Here is a 24,972-nt window from a genome sequence, read left to right as displayed (position 1 = left end):
CCTTATTAGGAAATTGTACACGTACAACCAACGGTGATTGAGTACAAACTTAAAAATTAAAGGAGCGTCACGTGACCGGAAATTTACCTGGCCAGTTTTAGCGTCGCATCCTACTTGTTTGAGCAACATAGTATTTAGCACTGTTAAGGACAAGAGCTTCTACTCCCTATTATAAATTCTCTCTGGTCGAATGTTTCATCTCAAATGATAATAAAACATTAAAAGCCTAAGGCAAGGCCGAATTTATTCTCTGTAGAGTGAGCAGATTTGAACACCTCAAACCTCTAACTCTGGGCTACCCATATACAATTTCACCCCTATTTCTTACTTTTTATTTATTTTATGTTTCGGTTACACGAAGAAATTTTTGTAGTAATATATATTAGATATATATAAATCAAAGTCCTGACTGACTGACTGACTGACAATCAACGCCCAGCCCAAACCGCTTGCCCTAGAAGGCTGAAAATTTGCAGGAACGTTACTCATAAGTAGTAGGCGCGTACTAAGAAAGATTTTTCCAATCCGCCTCCATCTTAAAAAATGGCGACCAGAAATGTAAAAAATCTTCTCTATGCAACAGAGTCCGCGCGTTTCAAACGATTTCGAAAATATTTAGTACACTGGTTTCCTTTGACCTATCGGCGGGTTGGATGGTCTTTCGGGTTCCATTTGTTGCCATCTTTTTAAATGGCGGCCAAAAACGTAAAACCCTTCTTTATGGAATAATGTCCGCGTGAAAAATAATAAAAAATGTCCAGACGGGCTGAGGGGCAACGACGAGTGCCCTCGCTCCTATAGGGTGCTACAAAAATATCAGTCATCAGTAAAATCTACCCATTCTTTTTATCATTTTGATGGAAGTTCTTATTACACGCGAGCGACGCCGCGGGTAACAGCTAGTATTAGATATGACCTGATTCGTACATGTCTCTATTTGCTGCTCTCCTGGGCTGAGTTAATTACATTTATTCTTCACCAAGATTATTGATAAAGCTGCGTTCTGGCTTGGAATTTTTTCTATTTATAATCTGTTGCGGATCTTCGCGATCTTTACGTTGCAGCTTTTTGAATTAGAGTTTATGACAAAAAGGTTGTATCGTCCCTTGGAGTTTTATTATTACCTTGTGAAAACTCGTAAAACGAAATCTCCTCCACGGAGTTGCAAGTGTTCCACCTTGTGAAAACACCAGTTATTATAGTTTAAATAAATGTTTAACGTTTTATTAGGAGCGCTCATAACTTTGAAACTGTCCCACTCGGCTCCATGGATTTCGAATTCAATTACAAACTGCGACAGTTTTTCTGGAAAATGCCACCAGACGAAGTGAAAGGATTTAGCCTGAAAACCTTGGAGGCTGTATTCAAGATTCTGGTTTACGGAAATGCTTTGGCGTTTCTCGTATTGGTAGCGGAACTTTCATTTCAAGTTGCCACAGCCTCAAAAAATGGAAGCGACCATATCCACTATTTTAGAAAAGAGTACGCAACTTATGGCGTGTATCGTTTACTGGTCGCGATTTACTCTATTGAATAATCTAATCCACCAGCAATCGTTCACAGACTGCTCTTGAAATATAATATGCATCATTTCCGGAGCTGCTTAAAAGTTTGTTCTTTTTCACCTAAGCGTCTTTACAGATTTAGCGAGCGATCTGTCGCTCTATACAGACCAGTTGTGAGCGAATCTCGGGCCGAATGGACAGAAACTCGTTAATAGCTCACAAAAGATCACGATTAACCTACAGATCTTTTCGAACACTAATAACTATATCTTAGTAAAACGGCCTATTTAATTTTCCGCTTCGCAATATTTCCGATTTTAAAACGTAAACATTTTAACTAATCAAGCTCAATTTTTTAGATATCCGAATATTCGAAACCCCTAATAACAAATGTTAGTTTAAAATAGTACCTAGTATCAAAAACGGATTTATGTACTAAGAACGTCGGCTTTAGCCTCTGTTACCATCCTCGCATACTTTATTGAGAAACTTCGTCTGATTATATTTTGACTCCACCGACAAATTTTGTATATAGCGACTTCTCGTCATTCTTATCTCTATTTTCGTGGTAAGATATTTTTTTCCGAAAGTGCGCCAGTGGTAAAAAAGTTAAGTGGACAACAATGCGATATAACTCCCGATTTAGTGGAATTCAGTTTCAAAGTTAAGAATATATATAATTGATGTCTCTTTAAATATTTTCTTTAAGTACTGGTTTTTATTTCTTTGCACTATAATTATTATTCTAGGACAATTAAAAATTATTATTATTATTTACTTGTCTTATGCAGTATCTATATTTAAAGCCTCAAATATAAGAGGGTTATGCCGATAGATGGAGAGCGCGAGTTAAATTAAAAGCCACTCCCATCAAAACTAACAAAGTAGTCGAGGATGGGTAGGGAATTTGCTACGTTCAACGTTCTTCTTGCATAAATCCGTTTTTGCTAGTATAAAACTTGTACTCCATAAAAATTCTTGAAGACGCCATTTTTTCTAGAACTACCATTCAGAGCAAAATAAATGTTCAAACAGTGTTGAGAAAATGAAATTATGGTGAAAAAACTATGATAAGAATTTTTTCAAATACTTCACGGTTTATAATCATGTCTTCAAACGTGAAAAATTGATTATCTGTACTTGACTTGACTATCAACGCCCAGTCAAACTCATTTTGCTTTCTCATGCAAATAAGAATTATTTCAACTACTCGTTTAATTACCTTAACAGCGCCTGTAAATCCACTACCCTTTAAACCTGCATTACACCTACGAGGTAGGAGGTTGTTGGCTAAGCTTTCCACCCTGTATGTTATATTTCTCATAATAAACACACATGTAAATAATATTTTCAATTTACCTGTATCTTAAATTTCTTTGTTCGTCTACATCGTTAATAATTTTATTGGACGCGATACGTAATTTCTAATTAATAGATTAAATTACCATAAGTAAGGTAATAAATATAAATCTGATAATACACGTTTTCATAAAGAATGTATCCATGTTTTAAGTATTGTTTTTTTCGAAACTGGATTTTACCTGGAAACGCATCAACCTTAACAAATTTAATTAAGTGTCATACTTATTGTTTTATGTTACTTATGACATTGAGTATATTTCAATGTTTTGAAAGAATAATTTATATATTTTTTTTTTGCAGTGACCGCGCTAAACATGTTAACGGAAATTGATAAATAAATGTAAAATATATGTATGTATTTTCAAGGTTTAGATAATTCATACTGAACTTCGCAGATCCGGTCACTTTTGAAAAATAAAAAGTAAACGTACTTAAAATTAATTGTTCCCAATGAAAATGAGATAAGGACTAAATCTAAAGTTCAAATTTTATTAAAAACCGTCTTTCAAAACTAAAAACATTTTTTTTTTCAAATTCCACAATTTGGCATTTTTTACTTACTTTTGCCTTTATCTTTACAATGTATGGTAGATGGCGCCTACTACTCAGATTGATAGAAATTCAAAGAATCTATATTTCAATCAAAATTGGACGCGAACCCTTGATAGTCAGGTAGCAGTTGTATTTTACTTGCGAAAATTTGCCAAGTTTGATTTTTCACGTGGAATAGCTTAAATTTGTTTTTAAAAAATATTAAGCCTGTCATATAAAAAATCTGAGACCAAGGTCAATTAGATTTATTAATTTAATTCAAGGAAATATTTAAACAAATGTTGCCGACATTATGTGTACATTAGGCAGATTTTTGCGACCAATAAATTAGTTCTAATAAACACTACCTTTTAGCAACATTTTTTCTATATATTTGACTTAAAGATTTCAATTAAATTATTTAAGTTTATTACTAGGAAATGCAATCTGTATGATTTTGAAGATATTTACCTGTAATAATAATTATTTTAATTATATTTAACTGTAATAGTAATTATTTTTGATTCAAATTCCTTCGAACAGGGATGAAATTACATTGATCACATGATTGTTTAATATGCAAGCTGAAACGGTCGTTTTAACATTATTAGTTTTAATTGAAGAATGACAAAACAGTTCCTCCATCTTCTATAAAATCTAGTTCTTTTCTATTAAAGGGATAGAACCAACATTTGCACATTCATTAATTTCTCCGAAATTTACCTTATTTTGATGGAATAAGAAATGAGGATTCTAAATATATATATTACTATATCCTTGGTGAATTAATAATTTAAAAACACTAATGAAAGTTTCAATTTTCGAGCCTTATGTTTGAATTTTTGATCTTTCTGACACCTGCTGGAATAATACGGAAGGTCAGATTTGCGTCAAAATGACGTTTCTTTTTAATACAATCCCACCCTCTCCCAGACGTCTTGGGGTTTTTGCTACTAATAGTAGATATTAAACCAATCGTAGTCAACTCTAAAAACATGGCTTCCTTAAATGAGAAGTGACGCGTAGTAAAAGTTTTTCCGAAAGATTTCTCTATCATTTTTGTGCTTGGATACGTTTTGAGGGTGGTAAACATAATTTAAGACTATTCTACTCTTGCATTGACCGTGTGTTAGGTTAAAGTTTATTTTAATTATAGTAAATTTGCTAAAAAAACATCAATGGCTACTAAGCCTTTGCATGAAGCAACTACATCAAAACGCGTAGTGCCTGGGTGTTTTAATGATGACAGAGATAATTCGTTAACGTTTCACGGTTTCCCAAGTGATCCGAGCCTGAAAGAAAAGTGGATAATTCAAATAAAGCGACATGCGCCAAGCTTTGTTTTCAAAAAGTATATGAGTATTTGTTCTACTCATTTCACTAATCAGTGTTTTGAGAGAGTACCGGAAGTTATGGAAAAGTTGAAAGCCTCGTGTAGCTCACTCCCAGATACGAGGTCCAATTTCTTATTAAAATTTAAAAGGATCGGTTCCATCAATTTTTCAAGCTTCTGATTCTGAATGCCAACAAATACCGCCTATGCGACATTTAAATCTTTCTTCTTCTTCTATTAAAGACCCAAGTTTAAACCCGGAAAGAAAACGCCGAACAGTGGTAAGGTAAATGTCATTTTACCTCATAATATATGTTTAATTGTTAAAAATCCTCTTAGGAAAGTGTTAGTGCTCGAAGCGCTTTCATTCAAACTTTACCCGCAAAAGTAATGGGTTTCGCTGTAGATGCCCAAAACTCAAACTCCAATTAAAAGAACTGTCACTCTTGGTATATTAACATTTAAATTAGCATTAATTTACATTAAAATGTGCATATGGAACAATTTCCTCTTATTTTGCAATTTACATTTTGTTTAGAGTGTCAAACTGAACCGCAGAGTAATCAAGTAGTATTACAAGATCAATCTTGTCAGAAACATTTTCCAAGGCTTGAAACTGAGGAATTTGAAATGAGTCTAGATGAAAAGAGCTTCTTAGGTAGCGAACCAGATGAAGGTGAAACCCTCAATCCTTTAGACCAAAGTTACACGCCTTCTGAATTGCCAGAAGATAATATAGAGGAGTAAGTTACAGGGGTACTGATTTAATTATTAAATCTAATTGCAATAAGTTTCATTTTGTATTATTTTAAGGGTTTTGAGGTTCAATCTGAATTCCAATATGGTTATGAAAGAGAAAAAATTTATAGTGTTTGAAAGCGCGATTCTCCAGCTTTTTCACTTTTGTTTCCGGTGCTTATTGCCGTGCAAAGTGACTACCAGCACCTGGGGCTCTTTGTTGACCATACAAGCCGTTTGTGAGAAAGGGCACAGATTCGCGTGGAAAGGTCAACCAGAGGCACCCAGAGGCCGGGCGAGGACAAATGCACCCAGAGGCCGGGCGAGGACAAATGCACCCAGAGGCCGGGCGAGGACAAATGCACCCAGAGGCCGGGCGAGGACAAATGCACCCAGAGGCCGGGCGAGGACAAATGCACCCAGAGGCCGGGCGAGGACAAATGCACCCAGAGGCCGGGCGAGGACAAATGCACCCAGAGGCCGGGCGAGGACAAATGCACCCAGAGGCCGGGCGAGGACAAATGCACCCAGAGGCCGGGCGAGGACAAATGCACCCAGAGGCCGGGCGAGGACAAATGCACCCAGAGGCCGGGCGAGGACAAATGCACCCAGAGGCCGGGCGAGGACAAATGCACCCAGAGGCCGGGCGAGGACAAATGCACCCCGTGGCGGAGCTATGTCAACTGGACCCCGTGGCGGAGCTATGTCAACTGGACCCCGTGGCGGAGCTATTTCAACTGGACCCCGTGGCGGAGCTATGTCAACGGCACCCCGTGGCGGAGCCATGTCAACGGCACCCCGTGGCGAAGCGAGGTCGACGGCGGAACCGAGGAATAGAGCGGTGGCTGGCTTAGGACGGACGGATTCACAGGTGAAAAAATACACCGCGGCTATTATTGTTAAAAATTTCAATTACACAATCTTGAACCACCAGATAAAAGAATGGTTCAAGCCCTTCGTGCCGGTAAGTGAATACTTAGTTAATAAAACTCTCCACAATCTATCTGGGCGTGGTTGCCGTTGATTTATAATTTCAATCCTCTTTTTCTTAAATATTTTTTTATTTCATTAAAAAGGTTCTAAAATAAAAAGGAAATTATATGTGCCAAGGTGCTGGATTTTACCCGCATCCAGGGAAAAAGCTTTGGCTGCTGTTTGCGAGTTAAATAAACAGAATATTAGGCTTTGAAGATAAAACAACCACATTTTCCCTTGTGTGATTAGTTTTATAGAATCTTATCGTTAAAAAATTATATTTTTGAGAATTTTATGGTTTTAAGTTTGAATATTTTTTGAGAATTTTATGGTTTTAAGTTTTTAGTTAATTTAAGCCTTTTAAGTTTGAATATTTTTTGTTAATTTAACCCTTTTAAGTTTGAATATTTTTTGTTAATTTAACCCTTTTACCTTTGAATATTTTTTAGTTAATTTAACCCTTATAATTTTGAATATTTTTGGTTAATTTAACCCTTTTAAAAATGTATAAGTTGGTGAATTTCATCGATTGAAATAAATTGAGATTTTTGTTTAAATAATTAAAGTTTCTGATCTATCTTTTAAACACAAGAATCCAAAAATAATTACCAAATTTCATCCCTTACTTGAGTATGAAACTCGATGAACGAACTTCATAGCAACTTATTAATAAGGAGCCCTCCTAGTTCCTTGCAATATTCAGTAAGAGCATTGGCCAAGAACAGTTCACCCAGGAAGCCCGTAATTTAAAAATAATTCTTATGATAAAGTTGTTTAATTTTCTTTTCAAAAAGTCTAATTTATGAATTTGGATAAGTTGTGTTGGAATGTCCACATTTTGTTACTCCAAAGGATGTTTTAAACTTGAAATAATATTTCAAATGAAGCGATTACTCAAAACAGAAATCAACTAATCCTAATAATCTACCTGCATTTCAGTTACGCCTTTCCCGTAGTACAAACATTGTAGATACCAACTTCAAACCACTATTTGAGCTAATTTGGTTGGGAATTTAAACTAACGAGCATGAAAGAAATTTTCCACACCCACGTGGTCTCAAACCCGGGGTCTCCCAGGTGCGAAGCGAATAAGATAACCACTGCACAGAAGACACATATACAAGTGGGCATAGTTTGACTAAATCTTATTTCAATTAAAAACTAACAATAAAAAAGACCGGTATCTGAGCACGAACTTCATTAAAAACGACTTCTCCGGGCACTGACCACTTCGGGTACTGATCCTACATGGGATACTGACCACTTCGGGCACCGACCATGTTCGAAGATTGGCATTCAATGGCTCTACCAACTGAGCCATGATACACGATGTTGGAACCTCTTTGAGCTAATTTAGTTGTGAATTTATACTTACAAGCGTAAAAGAATTTCTCCGCAGCCACGTGGTCTCGAACCCGAGTTCTTACGGTTGGGAAGCGCGTGAGATAACCACTACACAGCAGATACCTATACAAGTGTGCATCTTTTCATTAAATCTTACTTGAATTGTTTTTGATGCCGGTTACTGAACGCAGCCCTCATATCCCCGAGCAGTGTTCAGCGATATCTTATTATAGTAACGTTAGTTATGCATCTAGATACGTTTGTAGGTAGTTATATCGTAGATAAGTTTTTTAAAATAACTACATATAACTATACATAGATCCATCCAATGAAGTCTAGGAAAAAATAAGCGAGCCTTTTTCCGAATTCAATTCGTGAATATTTCGTATCTAGTATATCAAAAACTGTTCACTCTTTTTTACCTATTATCTAATTTATTTTTAAGAACATTATCTTTAGCATGTTTTTTATCTGACACTCATGTTTTAGGTCAATATCTTTAGCAGTGTATCGCATAAAGTCCACCGTAAAAAGCAGTTTCCCATTAATTTGTCAAGTAATTGCCTTAAACCCGGTGAGCTTAGAGTAGTCAGTTCTCGTTGCGTGTGTTTGCGAGATAGATTATCATGTCAGAGATCAACCATAATAATGATGAAAGTACTGATAACATCAGACGTGAAACAACAAGTGTACACTCAAATATTCAACTTCCATATCTCTTGGACGGCGAGTTTTTTCTTCCAATCGGCGAGTCCAGCAATGCCTCTAATTCTATCAGTGTCCAATGCTTAAATTTTCACTGATAGAAAAATTCTGAAATCATCAAGATCATCCACTGGGAACCTACTTAAGCACATTAAGGTACGTTTTCGTTATATACCCAAATACGGAAAATAGGCCTGTTTCTAGAATATAGACTTGTAGCCCCTAGTGGAAATAATCCAAAATACATTACATTTTCCTAAAATTAAATAACAGCGATACTATTAAGAGTACTTGGCAGTGTGCCACTTGTTAGATTCTAAAGGAGTTGTAAAAAGAGCTTTTCTCTGCTGTGTTTCATGGTTTCTCCTTTCTATCAAAACTTGCTGAGGCTATCGGTAATAGTTAGTATAGGACCCTGTCTGTTAGGTGTGGCACTGGAGCCATGCATTGTAAAGGAATCCACCTGTAAATAAGCCGCAAACATAGTGTGGACATCAATTCTCAGATAAACTCTATATTATTTTCAAGAAAGGATATCTAGTTTACTTGGAAGATGGTATAAATTCGCCACATTTCTAGCTTTATCTCCAATCCAAACGTAGGTCCGGACGGAGTTATTCCCCGCCTCAAAATTACAACTAGCATCTCACTGGTTCTTTAAAACTCGCGTCAGCGCGACGTGAATGACGAAAGTTACTGACGACTGAGGAGAGGCGAAATAGCTCGGCCTGCTTTTAAGTCCCCCCCTTGTATTATAAAAGAAGGACTGGGACAGGGACTATGGCGCGCGAATACTTAAGCATCTTATACCTTCTCCCTAGTAAACTAGATATCCCTTCTTGTTATTATTACGGTTTCCGACCCTCTGCTCACATTTCCAAGCTAATGCAAAGTTTAAGCATAGTCACAGTGATTCCTTTCCTAAGCAGTGGCGGCAAACTAAAAGCAGTCAGGCGCTTTGTCTTGTCATTTTTGTTTTCAGAATAAACACCCCTTAGTGTTAAAACAAATAGAAGAAAATAAAGCTACCAAAAGGAAGAAATCATCATCTAAAGTTGAACGAACCAAGCGTATCTGCTTTCATCCACCAACAAAAGATGAAGTAAGAGTGGCCAGCACGATTGGGAGTTGATGATAGGTGGTAGTGATATTTAGGTGCATTATCAGTCATTTAAACTCAAATCTTTCTATTCAGTCACAGTTCTGATCGTTTTTGCTTAGTTGATTTTCATTAGTAACTCTTGATCGTCATTTGACTTATTTTATTGATCGGTAGCTATCCCTGCCTAAAGGTGTTTCTTATAACAGGTGGACGAGGTCGTGATGGAGTACATAATATCAGAAATGCGGCCGATATATCCGGTTGAAAAACCATTGTTTCGGCGTATGATTAAACGTTTGTCTGGAGGAGTCGAACCTCCTTACGCCACTTGTTTCAAGGGCAAGCTCTCTTCGAAGAGACAGGTTATGGAATATAATCTAAGAGTTAAGTTGTCGGGTGTCGAATTTGTATGTACAACTGCTGATATATGGAGCTCCAATCATAAATCATTTATACGGGTTACCGGACATTATATAGACCCATCCTCTTTAAAACGTGTATCTGTATTACTTGCATGTCAACGAATGAAATTCAAGCATACATTTACGGAAATTGCTGCAGTGGTATTCTCCGTTTACTCCAATTATGACCTATATGTCCCCAAATTAGTGGGTGCGGTTACTGATAATGCTTCAAATTTCGGAAAAGCATTTAAAGTACTCCATGTGCCTGACAATGTACCTGACGAGGATGTTTCTTTCATGGACCACGATTTTCAGAAGACTATAGATGTAAAAGGTTTCCCGCATGGCCCTTTGGAAGATCAAGAGACCATTCTCGATTCCAGTCTACCCAGACATTATAAGTGCTTTGCACACACTCTGAATTTGGTAGCGACTACCGATGCTGAGAAAGCTTTGAAGGATGCCGTCTTTAAGAAACGCTACAATTCATCCATAGGAACATGTTGTGCTCTCCGGAATAAACTTAGCCGATCGACAGAATAGTGCGACTATGTTGAGGAACGTCTAGCAAAACGGCTACCGACTCCTTGCCCAACTATATGGAATTCATTCTACGACTGTTTGTTAGAAATAGTTAATAATAAGGAACACCTACCGGCCATTTCCAATAGCCTGGGAATCCCTTCTTTAAAAGCCACAGACTTAGAATTTATCGCTGAATATCTTTCCGTCATGCGCCCGGTTGCTCTTGCCTTGGATATTCTCCAAGGGGAAGAGCATTGCTATTTGGGGCTAGTGCTTCCTACGCTCTATCAGATAAAATTGTCATTAAGTCGCATTGATAAGTTGGAACAATGTCACGCTTTTAAGGCCATCAAACCGTAACTCGAAAACAATGACCCGGGAAGGGAAAAATGGAGATAAAACATATTCGACTCAAAATCGCTCAAGAAACATCCCCCTTAATTTTGGCGGACTTATCAGAAACTAAGACTCGTAAAAGGACTCCGTTTTCGAGTTAAGATGTAAAAATATATTGTACGCGGCATCCCTTGAATATGATTAAGAAACTGCGAGTTGTTTTTGCTTCAGTAGAACTGGATTTTGGAATCCAAGTCAGTTCCGTTCGGTTCATATTATTCTCGATTGTACTTGAAATCCTTTAACTACGAAGTTTCTTTTTTATTTTTAGTTGTCGTCTGCTTACAGTACTTGTTGTTATAAAACACGCGGTTAAGGCTTAGCACCTTTATTAATGTATTTTCAATTAAGCTGTTAATTATCAGTTTTAAAATAGACACGCCGACCTACAGCCCTACACGAGTCACGAGTAGAGAAGAGCCGTGATTGAGGGGTCGAACGTTTTGGAAAAAGTGTACGGGATTTCGAAATCCAATTTGATTTCGTCGGATTTAGTTTGATTTCAAATCCAATGGAGTTATGAGATTTGAACCGTGATTCGGTCAGATTTTTCTATTTTTACAGTGATTTCGACGGATTATGCGATTTCTTTGATTTTGGATTTCGTGAATTTTGTAATGGATTTCACGATTTCTTTACTGATTTCTTTGTTGATTTCGTGATTTTTTTTTACTGATTTTATGATTTCTTTACTGATTTTGTGATTTTGTTGCCGATTTAGTGATTTTTTATTTGATTTCGAAATCAGCCTTGATTTCGGATTTCTTAAGTTGGATTTCACGGGTAATTAAGAACGTTTGGGGTGACATCTAGCCAACGCTACAACACTACGTACGGGATTTCATGAATGACAGCGACCCCTCGGTCGTGATCCGGCTGCTTTATTCAGAAAAAAACTTAAAACCCTTATTTCCCTGCCTGATTGAAAAACATCTGGCAACACGTTGTTTTTAACGGCCAACTTGACATAACTTTATTAGTATTAAACGCTGTATAAAAAGTTGCCCACATATTCTGACTAATCATGAAGGACCACAATTTTGAGCCTCTCGACTGCAGTCTAAGAAATAAGGATATTCTTTTTAAACTATAGCCCAGGACTTTTAGGGTTTGACCTAGAACATTTGAACATAAAGATGAAAATTGGTACATGTGTTGTTTTTGACGCAACAAAAAATATACTAAAAGTCCCCTGCTGTAGAGCGCGAGCTTTCGCCGCCATCTTGGAAAATGGCCGCCGGGAATGCCAGCTACAATGTATTCCACGTTCTTCTTCAAAAATTATGAAAATTGGTGCACATTATGATTGGAACCACATAAACATCATGGCCAAATTTTACAGCTCTGTGTTCAATATTTTGGTCGCCATATTGGAAAATGGCCGCCGTTAATGCTAGGTACAGTATATTTCACCATATTGTTGGAAAATTATGAAAATTGATAGGTATTACAATTGGTTCTGTGTGAACCTCATAGTAAAATATTGAAGCCATTAATCAGATAGTTTGGCCGCCATGTTGGAAAATGGTCGCCATCAATGTCATATAGGTACAGTACATGGTTCAATAATTATGAAAATTGGTAATAATTATGTTGAAGACCGTTTAAACATCATACTTGAATATTGAAGACGTGCTACGGATAGTTTGGGCGCCATCTTCGAAATGACTGCTGGAAATGCTAAATATATTTCAAATATATAAATCTTTTTGAAATTCCTCTTTTGAATAGATGATTTTTCTTTAACGTAATAAACAACAAAAAATGGATATCTTGAAGTCGAAATTATCGACGCCATCTTTAAAAATGGCCACACGAAAATCATTGCCCTAAAATCAAAAAAAGGTAAGTTATTCTAAGCTGTTATTCTTAAGATGTTGATTAGGTTATATAATTTAATATGGGGTTTATACATTCTAGTGTTGTTTAAGATTAGAATTTAGACAAATCTCTAGCATTTCATACATATTCATCGTTCATCCTGAAGATTTTTCATAATAATTGTATGTCAGAACCCTTGATTCCCCATCATATTCCAAATTGAACCTGCGGAACCGCCGTCATGGCACACGGGATCGCCCAGTGGGCCCGACAAACGCCACTTGAGCAGGTGACAGAAGCTGGACACCGTCAGCGGCGAGCCCAGTCAGGAGGTGGTCTGTGACAGGGAAGGATTAAGGCAGCAGAAGACTCGAGGGGACGGGGGAGTTCTCTCCAAGCACAACAGTGCCATACGGCCCAAACAAATAGTGTATCCGCGACCTTTAGAGGGTTGCCAATAGCGGGGGCGAGCCATGTCAACACCTGGGCGGGGGCGAAGCGGTCCAGGAAAAACTTCACGGAATGGGGCAAGGAACGGCCTGAACCAAGGGCGTACCGAAGGAACTCCCGAACCGTCACACCGAACTCAGGCCCCCTCCGCCACGATAAGTCCTTTGAGTTAAAAAGGTTAAGAGAACATTTCTTTCATTTACGTGCTGTAACTGGGTGTGGTTATGATAAGGCGTGGTTTAAAGTAATGACAGATAATCAACATCTTACAAATCTGTTGCGCTTTTTAATGACCATATTGCATCTAAGGAAGCCATAGCTGCTGCCGATGAGAGATTTCTTTTCGCTTTTTTTGGGGCGATAATTGACGCGTCACGCTTCAACTATGTAGATATTACACGTATAATGGAACCGTTGCCACACATACTGTCAAATCCTCATTTGATCTCGCTAAGCTTCATCCAACAACCGACGCTGCAAAACTACATTTATTCCGAGCGTATCTTCAAGTCCAACAATAGCTAGGAAACGATTTAATCCCGAACAGTGGGGATTGGTTCGCGATCGCGAAAGTCGAAGACCCATTCACACCATTTTCCTTGCGGCATCAGATGAACTTATACAACTCAGTATTTGTACCTGTAGTCTGCAGAACATCTTGTATAAAGAACTGTGAGTGTAGACGATCTGGATTAGCTTTCTGGGCAATGTGTGGTCATTGTCAAGGTATTAGCTCTAGTTAAAAATCTTCAGGATGACGAGAAATATGAACGAAATGCTAAAAATGTGCCTTCCTAATCCTTAACGACACTTGAATGCATATACCCCATATAAAACGGTTTTTCCTAACCAAAATCTGAGTAATATGGCTTTCCTTCTCTTTTTTCCAGATTTTTAGGATAGTAATATGTTAGCGACCATTTTTGAAGATGGGTCGATAATATAGACTCGAAAATAGTTATTTTTATGGTGTTTTATACGTTCATGAAAATCATCTACTCAAAATATCGAAAAAATTTATATATCGGTAATTCAGTCAATTTCGAAAATGGCGCCCAAACTATCAGTAGCACGTCCTCAATATTCAAGTATGATATTTAGACGATCTTCAACATAATAATCACCAATTTTCATAATTTTTGAACCAAATACTGTATCTAAATGGCATTGATGGCGGCCATTTTCCAACATGGCGGCTAAACTATCTGACTAATGGCTTCAATATTTCTCTATGAGGTTCACACAGCTCTGATTATAATACCTATCAATTTTCATAATTTTCCAACAACATGGTGAAATATCCTGTACCTAGCATTCGCGGCGGCCATTTTCCAATATGGCGACCAAACTATTGAACACAGAGCTGTGAAATTTTGGCATGATGTTCATGTGGCTCCAATCATAATGTGTACCAATTTTAATAATTTTTGAAGAAGAACGTGGAATACATTATAGCTGTAATTCCCGGCGGCCATTTTCCAAGATGGCGGCGAAAGCTCGCGCTCTACAGCAGGGGACTTTTAGTATATTTTTTGTTGGGTCAAAAAGAACACATGTACCAATTTTCATCTTTATGTTCAAATGTTCTAGGTCAAGCTCTTTTTTTGGCCTATCTGTCCTGGCCTACTAGTTCTTGGGACCATTGACCCTCCCCTAGGGTTTGAAATGATAAATTGGTGTCCTTACTGGTCGCAGCCCCCTTGTGTGCTGGACTCTGAACGGGAATGACCGCACCTTTGTCCTCTATTAGGGTCGCCATATTTTATCACCCATTCCTCAAGTTGACTTCGCAGGCCACTGCAGCTACAGTCCATTTCTTCGGCTGATTCTGGATCCTTTTCGATCTTCGACAGGGATCAGACGAACGGCTCTGAGCTAAGAGGGCTCAGCTAGTACGCGCCTTTTTAAACAGTGTACGAAAAAATCGGATTCTATTTAAAAAAAACCTATCCCAACCTTTATCAACTGGTTTTATTTAGACTCCATTTTCTACGAAAGTTTTCACTTAGTTTGACCCAAAGGACACACCCTTTAATTTATGGCAGACTTATCAGAAACACCCTGTATTTCTCTGCATGTATTATATCACGGAGCTTGTATTTACAGGGAGAGGAAACCGAACTTTACCCCTAGCCCTTAGCGTAGCTCAGGTCTGCGCAACGCTTACGTTCCTCTTTGGCGCGCACCCCGAGCCCCTTTTAAACAAATTCTGACGTCATTATACTTAGTGGAACTTCAATTCCTTGCCATTAAATGATGATTTCTGCAGCTACGGTATACTCATTTCTCCTCCTTCCTCCCTCCCCCATGCACTAACTATTAGACTGGAATCGCGGTCAATTTAAAAATTAAACCTTTAAAAACACCAAGGCTTATGCCTTTCAAGGAGCGAGTGAAGGCGGCCATCTTTCTTGTAATCATAGCCTCCCTTTTTTGTTGAAAGCGAAAACCGAGGCTTTCCCCATTTTATGAACACAAACAGTGTCTACGTTTCCTAAGAGCCTTTACAGTACTAGATGGGGAAAAAGTATCCTTTCCCTCTAAATAGAAACATGGTGATTGAGAATGCGGAAAGATTAGCCCTTCCTTTTTAGCTCCATCCACAATTATATCGTCATGACTGACTCATAATTTAACGCCCAGACCGAACCTCTTTGGATGTTGAAATTTCGCAGCCTGGGCCTTATTCTTAACTAGTACTGTACATGGTCATTAAAGGCTCGTTTACACAAGCGCGAGGTTCTCTAGCTGAAGCGGAAAGTAGATTCCGAAGTATGAAGTCGTATCTCGCGCAAAAAGTCGATTTCGGCGTAAGCTTGTTCTCTACGCGAGGTCTATCGTTCACATAGGCGCTTCAAGTTAGCGCGCTTTTGGGTACTCTTGCGAGAAGCTGCAGAGGTAAACATGCAAAATGGCGGCGGGACTAGTAACGACGTTATCATTTAATATAATATCAATTACTTGTCATTTTCATTTCCGTGGCAATGGTTTCCCATTTTAAGTTTTGCAAGTCCCTGTCTCGATAATTAATGTTAGACTTGTCCCAAATCTCAGAATAATCGCAAATTATATTTATTAAAAGTTCCTTTCTTTCTTGTCCTTTTTATCTATTGTTGGCTTTTAAAGTATTTTCATGTTCTTTTTTTCTTTCAAAGACATCGTTCTTCCTATTCTATCAAATTTTACTCTCAAAATCAAGCGAGAATGACTAGCAGACAAAGACAAATTAACCACCGACCATGCGCCGACTAAACAAATGCTTGTCATTGGATAGCAAAAGTCACATGACTTTCCGATTAAGCTGAACTAGTGCGAGAAAATCTACCTTGGCAGATTGCGAGCTTATTCGGAAAATTAGCTTCATCTCTAGGCAAAAGCTCGTTCAAGTGATATTCTCGCCTGCATGTGAACGGTCACGCGAGAAACAGAAGCACGGGTCAGCTTCATCTCTCATCTTTAAGCTTCATATTCTCGCGCATGTGTAAATGAGCCTTTAGAATCGGAAGAAAAAAGGGAGTTGTGATTAGAGATGTGAGTCGGTAATTTACCGTCCGTAAATTACCGGTAATTTACCAAATACCGCGTAATTTACCGTTTTATATCTTACCGTAATTTTACAATGGTAATTTACCGGTAAATTACGGCGGTAAATTACCGTGGTAAATTACCAAACATTTTTAGTACGCATTAAATGTTCATTTTACACTTAAATGATCACTCATTTCTGTGTTTACTTCCAAAATGACTCACCAGGCGCTATTCGCTAGTCAGTACTTACAAAGTTGCGCTAGAAATTAGTCTTTTAATAAATCTTTAATTAGAAATCAGATTTTCTTAGAAAGGCCACGGCTGCCGTCTTTGTAGCAAAGGCCACAAATACGTGTAAAGGAGTCAGATAGTGCTCACAATTAAACTTTTTTTTAAGTAATGCATTGTAAGCGCAGGAAAATATAAATTACCAAAAATTACCGACTGAACGGTAATTTTTGTTTTTCCAAAATTTCAATCGGTAATTTACCGGTAATTTATCGGTAATTTACCCGGTAAATTACCGTTTTTAAAAATTACGGTAATTTCACATCTCTAGTTGTGATCCATCAACCCATACATTGCATATCCGAGATGGGTTTCCATGATTGCAATGATATACACGACACAGCTTACGTTTGCGGTGAACGCGGATCTTCGGGTCGAATTTTTAAAGGCGCAAAGCCTGTCTCGAATTTTTTAGATTTATTAGAACGTTGGCTGGCATAAAAATCAGTTTCTATTATTCTATTATTCTATTGTATAATTAATGGCACTTCAATTATAAATTTGCCTGTATTTAATATCACTACATACTTGACTCAATAAAACTTTAATTCCTCCAGAAAATTAAAGCTTTTCTCTCATTAATTTGCTTATCGTATCAAGCCATAAGCTGTTTGAGACTTTTGAAGGTTACATTTTGTTACCCGTAATCCTCTGGAGGTGGTGTAATGAACCAAAAGACTACACCACTAATATCCTATGCTAGAGCATACCTCGTGCCCAAATAAATGTATTAAAACATCTTACTAATCTGATGAAATCCTCTTTATTCTCTTCCGTATTTTCCAAAATTATTCAAGCAGATAATTCCTTAACATTTCGAGGGGTGTTAACCTTCCTAATCTCGGCGACTTTCTCGTCTTCGATGGCTATTCCATCCTTCGACATGCTTGAGTACCTTATCCATGAGACTTGGAAGGTAGAGGGAGCGTTCTTGAGGACAAATGGCATAAACGTGAACTGATACTTTCAACTGTGAGTAATTAAAGCAGTATGTTGAGAGCTATCGTGGTCCATGGGTATCTCCCAAAATCCAGAACGTATAACAAATCTGGAAATGAACTCTGAGTTCCAAAATGTGTCGAGGATCTCATCTATTAGTGGCAAAGGATACGGATCAGACAAGGTGATGTTATTAACAGCCCGTACTTACAGTATTCTAAGAAGACAATTAATTAATGAAGAATTATAAGTTACTATTATTACCACTAAAGGAACTGCTTGACGTTCCTTCAAATTATCGTCAACAATTAACTTAGGTTCATCGTCCCCACAGTCATTAACAACTTCTTTCGTTGATGGTTCATCAACGATTAGACTTGAATTAGATTTCTCAACGGTTTCCAATGGTTTAAGTTCTTCATTGGTTTCTGGTAGTTTTGGTTCAGCAAAGGACTGCATTAATTTAGATTCGTCAACACCCTCCAGTAATTCAGAATTGTCATCGCCTTCCAAAAATTTAGATTCGTCAAATGTTTTGCCAAAGACTTTGATTACTGTGTGCGTGTTAATCTCATCGAGGAATGTAGACTTGTAAACACAGTCGAGTAAGTTCGTTTCATTAGCAGCTTGGACTAACGAAGATTTGTCAACGGCTTCCACTGATTGATGTTCAACTGCGGTCTCATCAAAATATCCATTGACCTACACCCATCAATGTCTTCTAATACTTTGGGTTCACCAATAATTTCAGCCACCGATTTTGATTCATGAACAGATTCAACTACAGTCTCCATCGACACTAACTTCGTCACCTTTTTGCGCAACTTTACTTTCCTCGAGACCAGTATCATTAGTCGACGACTCCGGGTGCGATGACATTTTGTCAGATTCAGATTCGTTAGACACCTTCTCGGGGGTTTTCTTCTTCTGTTTTTCCTTCGCAAGTTTGGTTTCGGAAACGGGGGTTACGACTCTGGTCCTTAAATTTAAGCCGCTTCGCATTTGAAGTTTGGTGGATCAAGCGGGAATCGATGGTTCATCGTTCTGGGATTTCTGGAAGAGAAAAAGAACGAATATAATCAAGCAGGCCTAACATAATAGAAAAAGTAAGTTCAAGTACCGATGAATTCATTTTTGTTTCGTCTTTCTTTGTGGAAGTTGATGGCAAAGTATCAATTTGAGGTAAGAGAATCCGCGTTCTTTTTGGCGCTGGCTAAGACATCGTCGCTATTGTCCTTTAGAGGTGTCAAAGAAGAAATAGTCGATTTAGGAACTTCGGGAATTTCAGCACGACTTTGTAAAGAAGGCGCTAATTCTTTATCATTCGGTTTCAAATCTTTCAGTTCCGAACTCTTCTCGAGTGATTCCAGTTCAGCATTTTCACTTTCTTGACCGTTTTTCAAATGCTGATCACTGGAGTCAAGAGATACGTTACAAGTCTCGGGAATAATCGGCGCGTCTTCGTCAGCAGCTGCCGGGACCACTTTAATCATTTTCATTTCGGGACATTCATCAGTTGAACTTAATGAGGAAAAATTCCTCTTTCTACTATTTTTATGGTTTAATACTTCTGGCTGCTGCGAGGGGCAACGGTCACCCGATATGTCTATCGTATCATCTTCCATTCCTTTTTCTTCGGGAATTGGTGGACACGCGATGAGTTTTTGCATCGTTACCTTTAATTTCTCAAAAGCTAATACAGCTGGATTTTAAGTTTCTGTTGTAAACTCGGAATTACTAGTTGTAGGGGTTTCGCGCATCTTTTTCACATCAGAGGAAGTTTTTTTGTCGCCAGTTAGCCTTCTTTTCCGTTTAGTCCGCTCTATAGGAACAATTAGAGTTTCAAAAAGCCCACCATCTTTGTATGGTAATGAAACTTGGCTCGAACCTTTGGAAACAACTGACTTTGAGATGAACTTAGCGGGGATTTCAGCACTATCATCGGAGATTTTGCTGAAATCCATGGATTGGGTACTTCAAAAACGTCAAATTTATTAGGTTGGCCATCTTTGATGTCCAAAGATGGTAATGATCGGCAGATCTCATCAAACAATTTCTGAAGAATATTAAAACTTTAATTTCAACCCTTAATTTTATTAAAATAAATGACTAAGGTAATGGTTAGTCAACGTAGGATTATAGCTTAATATTCCACTCCTTTTATATGCAGAAAAAGGCCGTTCTTTTAAGGTATAATCAGTTACAACGTTTCCTGCCCTTTTCCTTTAAATATACTAACCAAGGAATCTCCAGACTCCAAAACCCCTCTTTTATAACTTTTTGAAAGAAATGAAGAATATTTGAAATTGTGGCCTGATTATCATTCAATTCCTCGCTGATACTCGACATTCGTTCCGAAACTAAATGCAAGAGATACTGAGTTCCCCTACTCATTCCATTCTCTTTATATATCCCTAGAACAGTCTCACGATGTTCCAAAAGCTTAGTCGAGTGTTTATGGAAGACGACGTTGGGGATAGGCACATTCAATGGCTCTAAAATTAAAGAAGACACGAAATTAATGTAAGATGAACTTAACCAAACATTTAATAACTAACTAACTAACTTGTTGAATTTGGTGGAGCTTTCTTTGGAGAAGCCAAACCAACTGCGGAAGTAACGGGAAAATCTAATAATCTTATCAGTATTTCACACCCTTTCATTTGAACTTTTAAAATATTTTTAGCCGTTTCTTCTCTTTTATCATCGAGGGCTCTATTTATTAGTCGTAATATCACCTGTAGCAGAATGATTTAAAATTATTTAAAATTTTCATGGGGGGAAATTCTTAAATTTAAACAACAAATTCTTTCAATAGAAAACAACTCAGAATCAAGTTTTTCCTCCATTCTATAGGCGAGGTGACACAAAGCTTCAAATCGAGCGACATTAGTATCTTCACTTTATCTTTTACCACTCAATAATAATCGCATTGATTGTTTCACCTGATTGCCAGAAACTAGGCCGTTTTTATCGCGCGCGAAATGGTCAGTCAAACCTTGGCAAGTTTTACAACAAGCAGTTTGACAATCGGGGATATTCGTTTCGAATGCTTTTTCCAAACCATCAGAAGGGAGTTCAAATTGATTTTTGTTAAGAGCCTAGATTGACCACAAACAATTTATATTCACTTAAAATCTCTTTGGACAAACATGACTGCGCAAATAACCTCACAGAGTCTAAGGTAGTTACAATAACCATTTAATGTCTGAAAACATAATCAAGTTGCCCAGTTTTGCACATTTCTACTATTTTTTCTCTAACATCCTTTTGGAAAACAACATTTCATTTACTTTCATCATATAAAAGTAGAAGCCTACTAGAAATATAGTTCACTAACTCATAAAAGACAAGTTAAGGCTGATATTAAAGCCTCGTTGGATACTTTCAACTGGTTCATGGCCGTTTTAAATATGTCACAGACCATATTTCGAACTTCTTAGACAGGACTACAGATATTGTTAATAATTAGGACGACCACTTTATCCTTTACATTATCAAAACATCGTAATGATTTCGATTCCTTCATAAACCTAATGTTTAAGTCAAAATTGTGCGTTAGGAACAATTAAAACTTTGAAAAACTATTGAATAGTGATTAGCGAGTGATCTCTTGCAAGCTTCCAAATGCGTGATGTTAGTTTGTTTCAAGTTATTGATCCATTTTCTTCAAGAAAGGCCTTGAATTCAATTATGCCAAAACTTTTGGAAGGTGTTGCGGCGTTGGTTCCTCTTTTTAAGGCATTGTAATGATCTATATTCAGTTAAGAAAAGAACTAAGGTGTTTGGGTGGTGTTCAAGTTCAACCTAACTAGTCTCCCAAGAGGAGTAGAAATATTTAACGCAACAAATACAGGGGGTTATGCGCCTGCAATAGAATACTTAGAAATAAAATAGAACTTATTAAACAGCCATCAGAAAAGAGGAAGAAGAATTGACGAATATTTCCCCACAAAACTGTGGCCGGAAAGCATCCTTCCCTCACCCACATTTTGTTTTGGGCTTAATCCCTTCCTAGCCTTTATTACCTTCCCTCCTTCCCTTTAGGTGAGTTTGACGCGGTTTCTAGTATCAAGAGTTCAAGACTCAAAAGTTGTCCTCTAGGGCGCATGACTAGGGAGCCCCTGGTACCCACGAACATTGGGCTTTGGGCCGATGAAATTATAATTTATATTTATATGTCTCCAGGAAGACTTGCCACACTATTGCGATAGAATCCTTCCTGTTATAAATAGAAGATAAAACCTTAGGAATTCCGTATTTTATCAACTAATAAACCAATTAAGTTCACCTAAATCATGGTTTAAATACTAATTACATACTAAAATTACATACGAAAATTACCCTAATTACGATTATGAAATACTGCAAGAACGAAAGCTTACGCTTGCCAACAAAGAGGGTAGAAAGAGGGGGAGTAGAAAGTTACAGCCTTGCTAAGGCATTTTGGGTGTTCTCGCTTTTCTTTTTTATTTATTTCTTGAATTTTCCTCCTTACATCCGGTTTATCGCCATTGGCTTATACTCAACCAATTAGAGGACAGAAAAGTTGCGGTCTGCTTGGAGGGAAAACGTTGTCGTCTGCTTATTGTGTAGGTGGTGGTCGTGTAACATTTATCACTAATTATCCAAGTTAATTTTAAATTTAAGCGCGCTTAAACGTCTTCTAATTATTTGCCAAGTTTGTGGTTATCGGCGATTGCTAAAATAATGCCAAGCTTAAGATATCGTTGCTGTTATGGGTCTTGTATGAGAAATGCGAAATCCAAAAAGAAAACGGTTTCTTCATTGGATGTTGGTTTTGTGCGTTTTCCGTCACCCATAACTGAACTAGAAAAGTGTAAAAGATGGGTATCAGCATGTGGACGGCCAAACTTTGGCATTGCAGATGTTACGAAGTCCAGTTAACTATGTAAAATACATTTTCATGGGTTTCAAGGACCTACGACGGAGACCCCCGACCCAGTGCCATTTAATGATATTCATTCAAGTCTTTGTCCTTCCAATATCCGAAATGATTTGGTAAATTCTGAAATTGCTATTTCTTATTTGAAAGCATAATGTAATTAATTCAGTATAAACTATATGTATTTAGATTGAAACATACAAGGAAGCTAGTGTCGGGTTTGAACCAAGTTGCTCTCCCGAATTATCATTTGCCAGTTCATCATTTGAATTGAAACTAAGTAATGAATTAATACTGAAGAAAGGAATTGACACACTTTCATTAATCCCTCAAGTTGGTTTGGCTATGGAAGTTGTTGAGAATACTGTTAAATTTAGCAAACTTGAAAGTGGTATTGTAATTATTGAGTGCATTTTTTCTGGACAAACTGTTAGCGTAAACACTGTAGATAAGTGTATAAATTTGCAGTGCATCTATCCAAACTTCGTACTGAGTGAAAACAAGGATATCTATGATTTATTAGAAAAATTAAATAACTTTAATATGTGCCTTGGAAATCCAGACAAAGATTTTGTTAAGTTATTCAAAAAGGAAAATAAGCTTAACCGAACAAAAACCGGGTATTATTGTGAAAAACGTCAAACTATTTTCAGTAATGGTAAACATCTTTTAATACCATCAGAGAAAAGAAGATGTTATGCTTGTATTAGATACAGGAGCTGCCTCAGAAAAATAAGATCAAAAGTAATTTCGCAAGCTTTAGCAATAGTGAAAAAAGGACCAAGTAAGCTTATTGTGCCATCAAACTGTCAAAAAACTAAAGCTGCTATTTCAACAATGAGAGAGATATTTCAACAAAGACTGAAAATGGAACCAACAGGGTCTTTTTCTTCAGTGTTCATCAAGCAGCAATTAAAAGCTATGCGTTCGTCAAAGTATGGGATGCGTTGGGATAAAACATTTTTGAAATGGTGCTGTTACTTAAAAAACAAATCGAAATAATCCTATGAAGCACTGCGAAAATCAGGTTGTATATATTTGCCAACCTCGAGAACGCTGTATAATGAGCGTCAAGTAATGACAGTCAAAAGTGGATTTCACCAGGAAACATTTACTGACATGATTCGCAAAACAAATATCGCACATCGTAAACCTTGGGATTGTTATTTCACTATATTACTTGAAGAGATGAAAATCAGAGAGGACTTAATGTGTCATAAAAATACAGGCTTCTTAACAGGATTTAAGGACTTAAATGATGACATTAACAAGATAGATGATATAAAAAGAGAGGTAAATGGGATTGAGACACCACCATTAGCTACTCATATACTTCAGCTGATGTTAATAGGTGTGACAAATAGAATTCCTTTTGCACACTTCCCAACTACTTGCGCTAGCAGTACTGAAATATTTTTTATAATGCAAGAAGCCATCGAAAGACTCGAAAATAGTGGTTTAAAATAATAGGGGTTGTTGGAGATGGAGCGTCAGTCAATAGGAAATATTTTAAAATGTTTTCTGAAGCAGCCGGGAAGCTTCAAGATGAAGCTGTACCGATAAAATTCAGCACTCCGAACTTATTTGCTAACGATGAAGAGAGGAATATTTATTTTATATCAGATCCTCCTCATCTTATCAAAACAACTAGAAACTGCTTTAACAACAGTGATAAAGACTCAAAGATTCGCTCTTTGTGGAAGAATAATGAAAATATTTCCCGGGAAGTGATTTTGAAACTCTATTACTTTCAGCTTCGCCGAAGAGGGGAATTCAAACATTTAACCAAGTTGACCTATGGCCATGTCTATTTAAACTCTTACGGAAAAATGAAAGTAAAATATGCAGCACAAGTACTCAGCGAAACTGTAGCATACGCCATCGAAACATGTTTAGAAAAAGATAAATACACTGAGACGACAAAATTAATTAGAGTTTTTAATAAGTTTTTTGACATCTGTAATGTGAAAAACTGTAAAGAGGGATACCAAAAGGGAAAATCGGACAAAGCAACTTTCACATCCGTTAATGACGAAAGACTAGTTTTATGTCTAAAACCATAATACTAGGGGGATTGTTAATAATTTTGCCTTTGTTTTATAGTGGTTGGAATCCAATTT

The 24,972-nt window shown here is 37.3% G+C and overlaps 1 protein-coding gene across 1 annotated transcript; it reads left to right on the top strand.

Annotated features, from left to right (window-relative positions):
- Positions 1–7,086: 7,086 nt before the first annotated feature.
- LOC149686155 (uncharacterized) lies at positions 7,087–10,884 on the top strand. The gene is made up of 6 exons (XM_089871089.1): positions 7,087–7,185; positions 8,278–8,477; positions 8,595–8,649; positions 9,476–9,595; positions 9,802–10,464; positions 10,543–10,884. The coding sequence occupies exons 1-6, from the start codon at positions 7,087–7,089 to the stop codon at positions 10,882–10,884; spliced, it is 1,479 nt and encodes a 492-aa protein (XP_089727215.1).
- Positions 10,885–24,972: the final 14,088 nt, after the last annotated feature.

This window comes from Phalangium opilio, unplaced genomic scaffold (genome assembly GCF_054372755.1).
Source record: "Phalangium opilio isolate 3A_F unplaced genomic scaffold, DU_Popi_V2 ptg000032l_1, whole genome shotgun sequence".
Taxonomy (NCBI): Eukaryota; Metazoa; Arthropoda; class Arachnida; order Opiliones; family Phalangiidae; genus Phalangium; species Phalangium opilio.
Note: the sequence above shows the minus strand (reverse complement) of the source record. Positions and strands in the feature narration are given on the sequence as shown.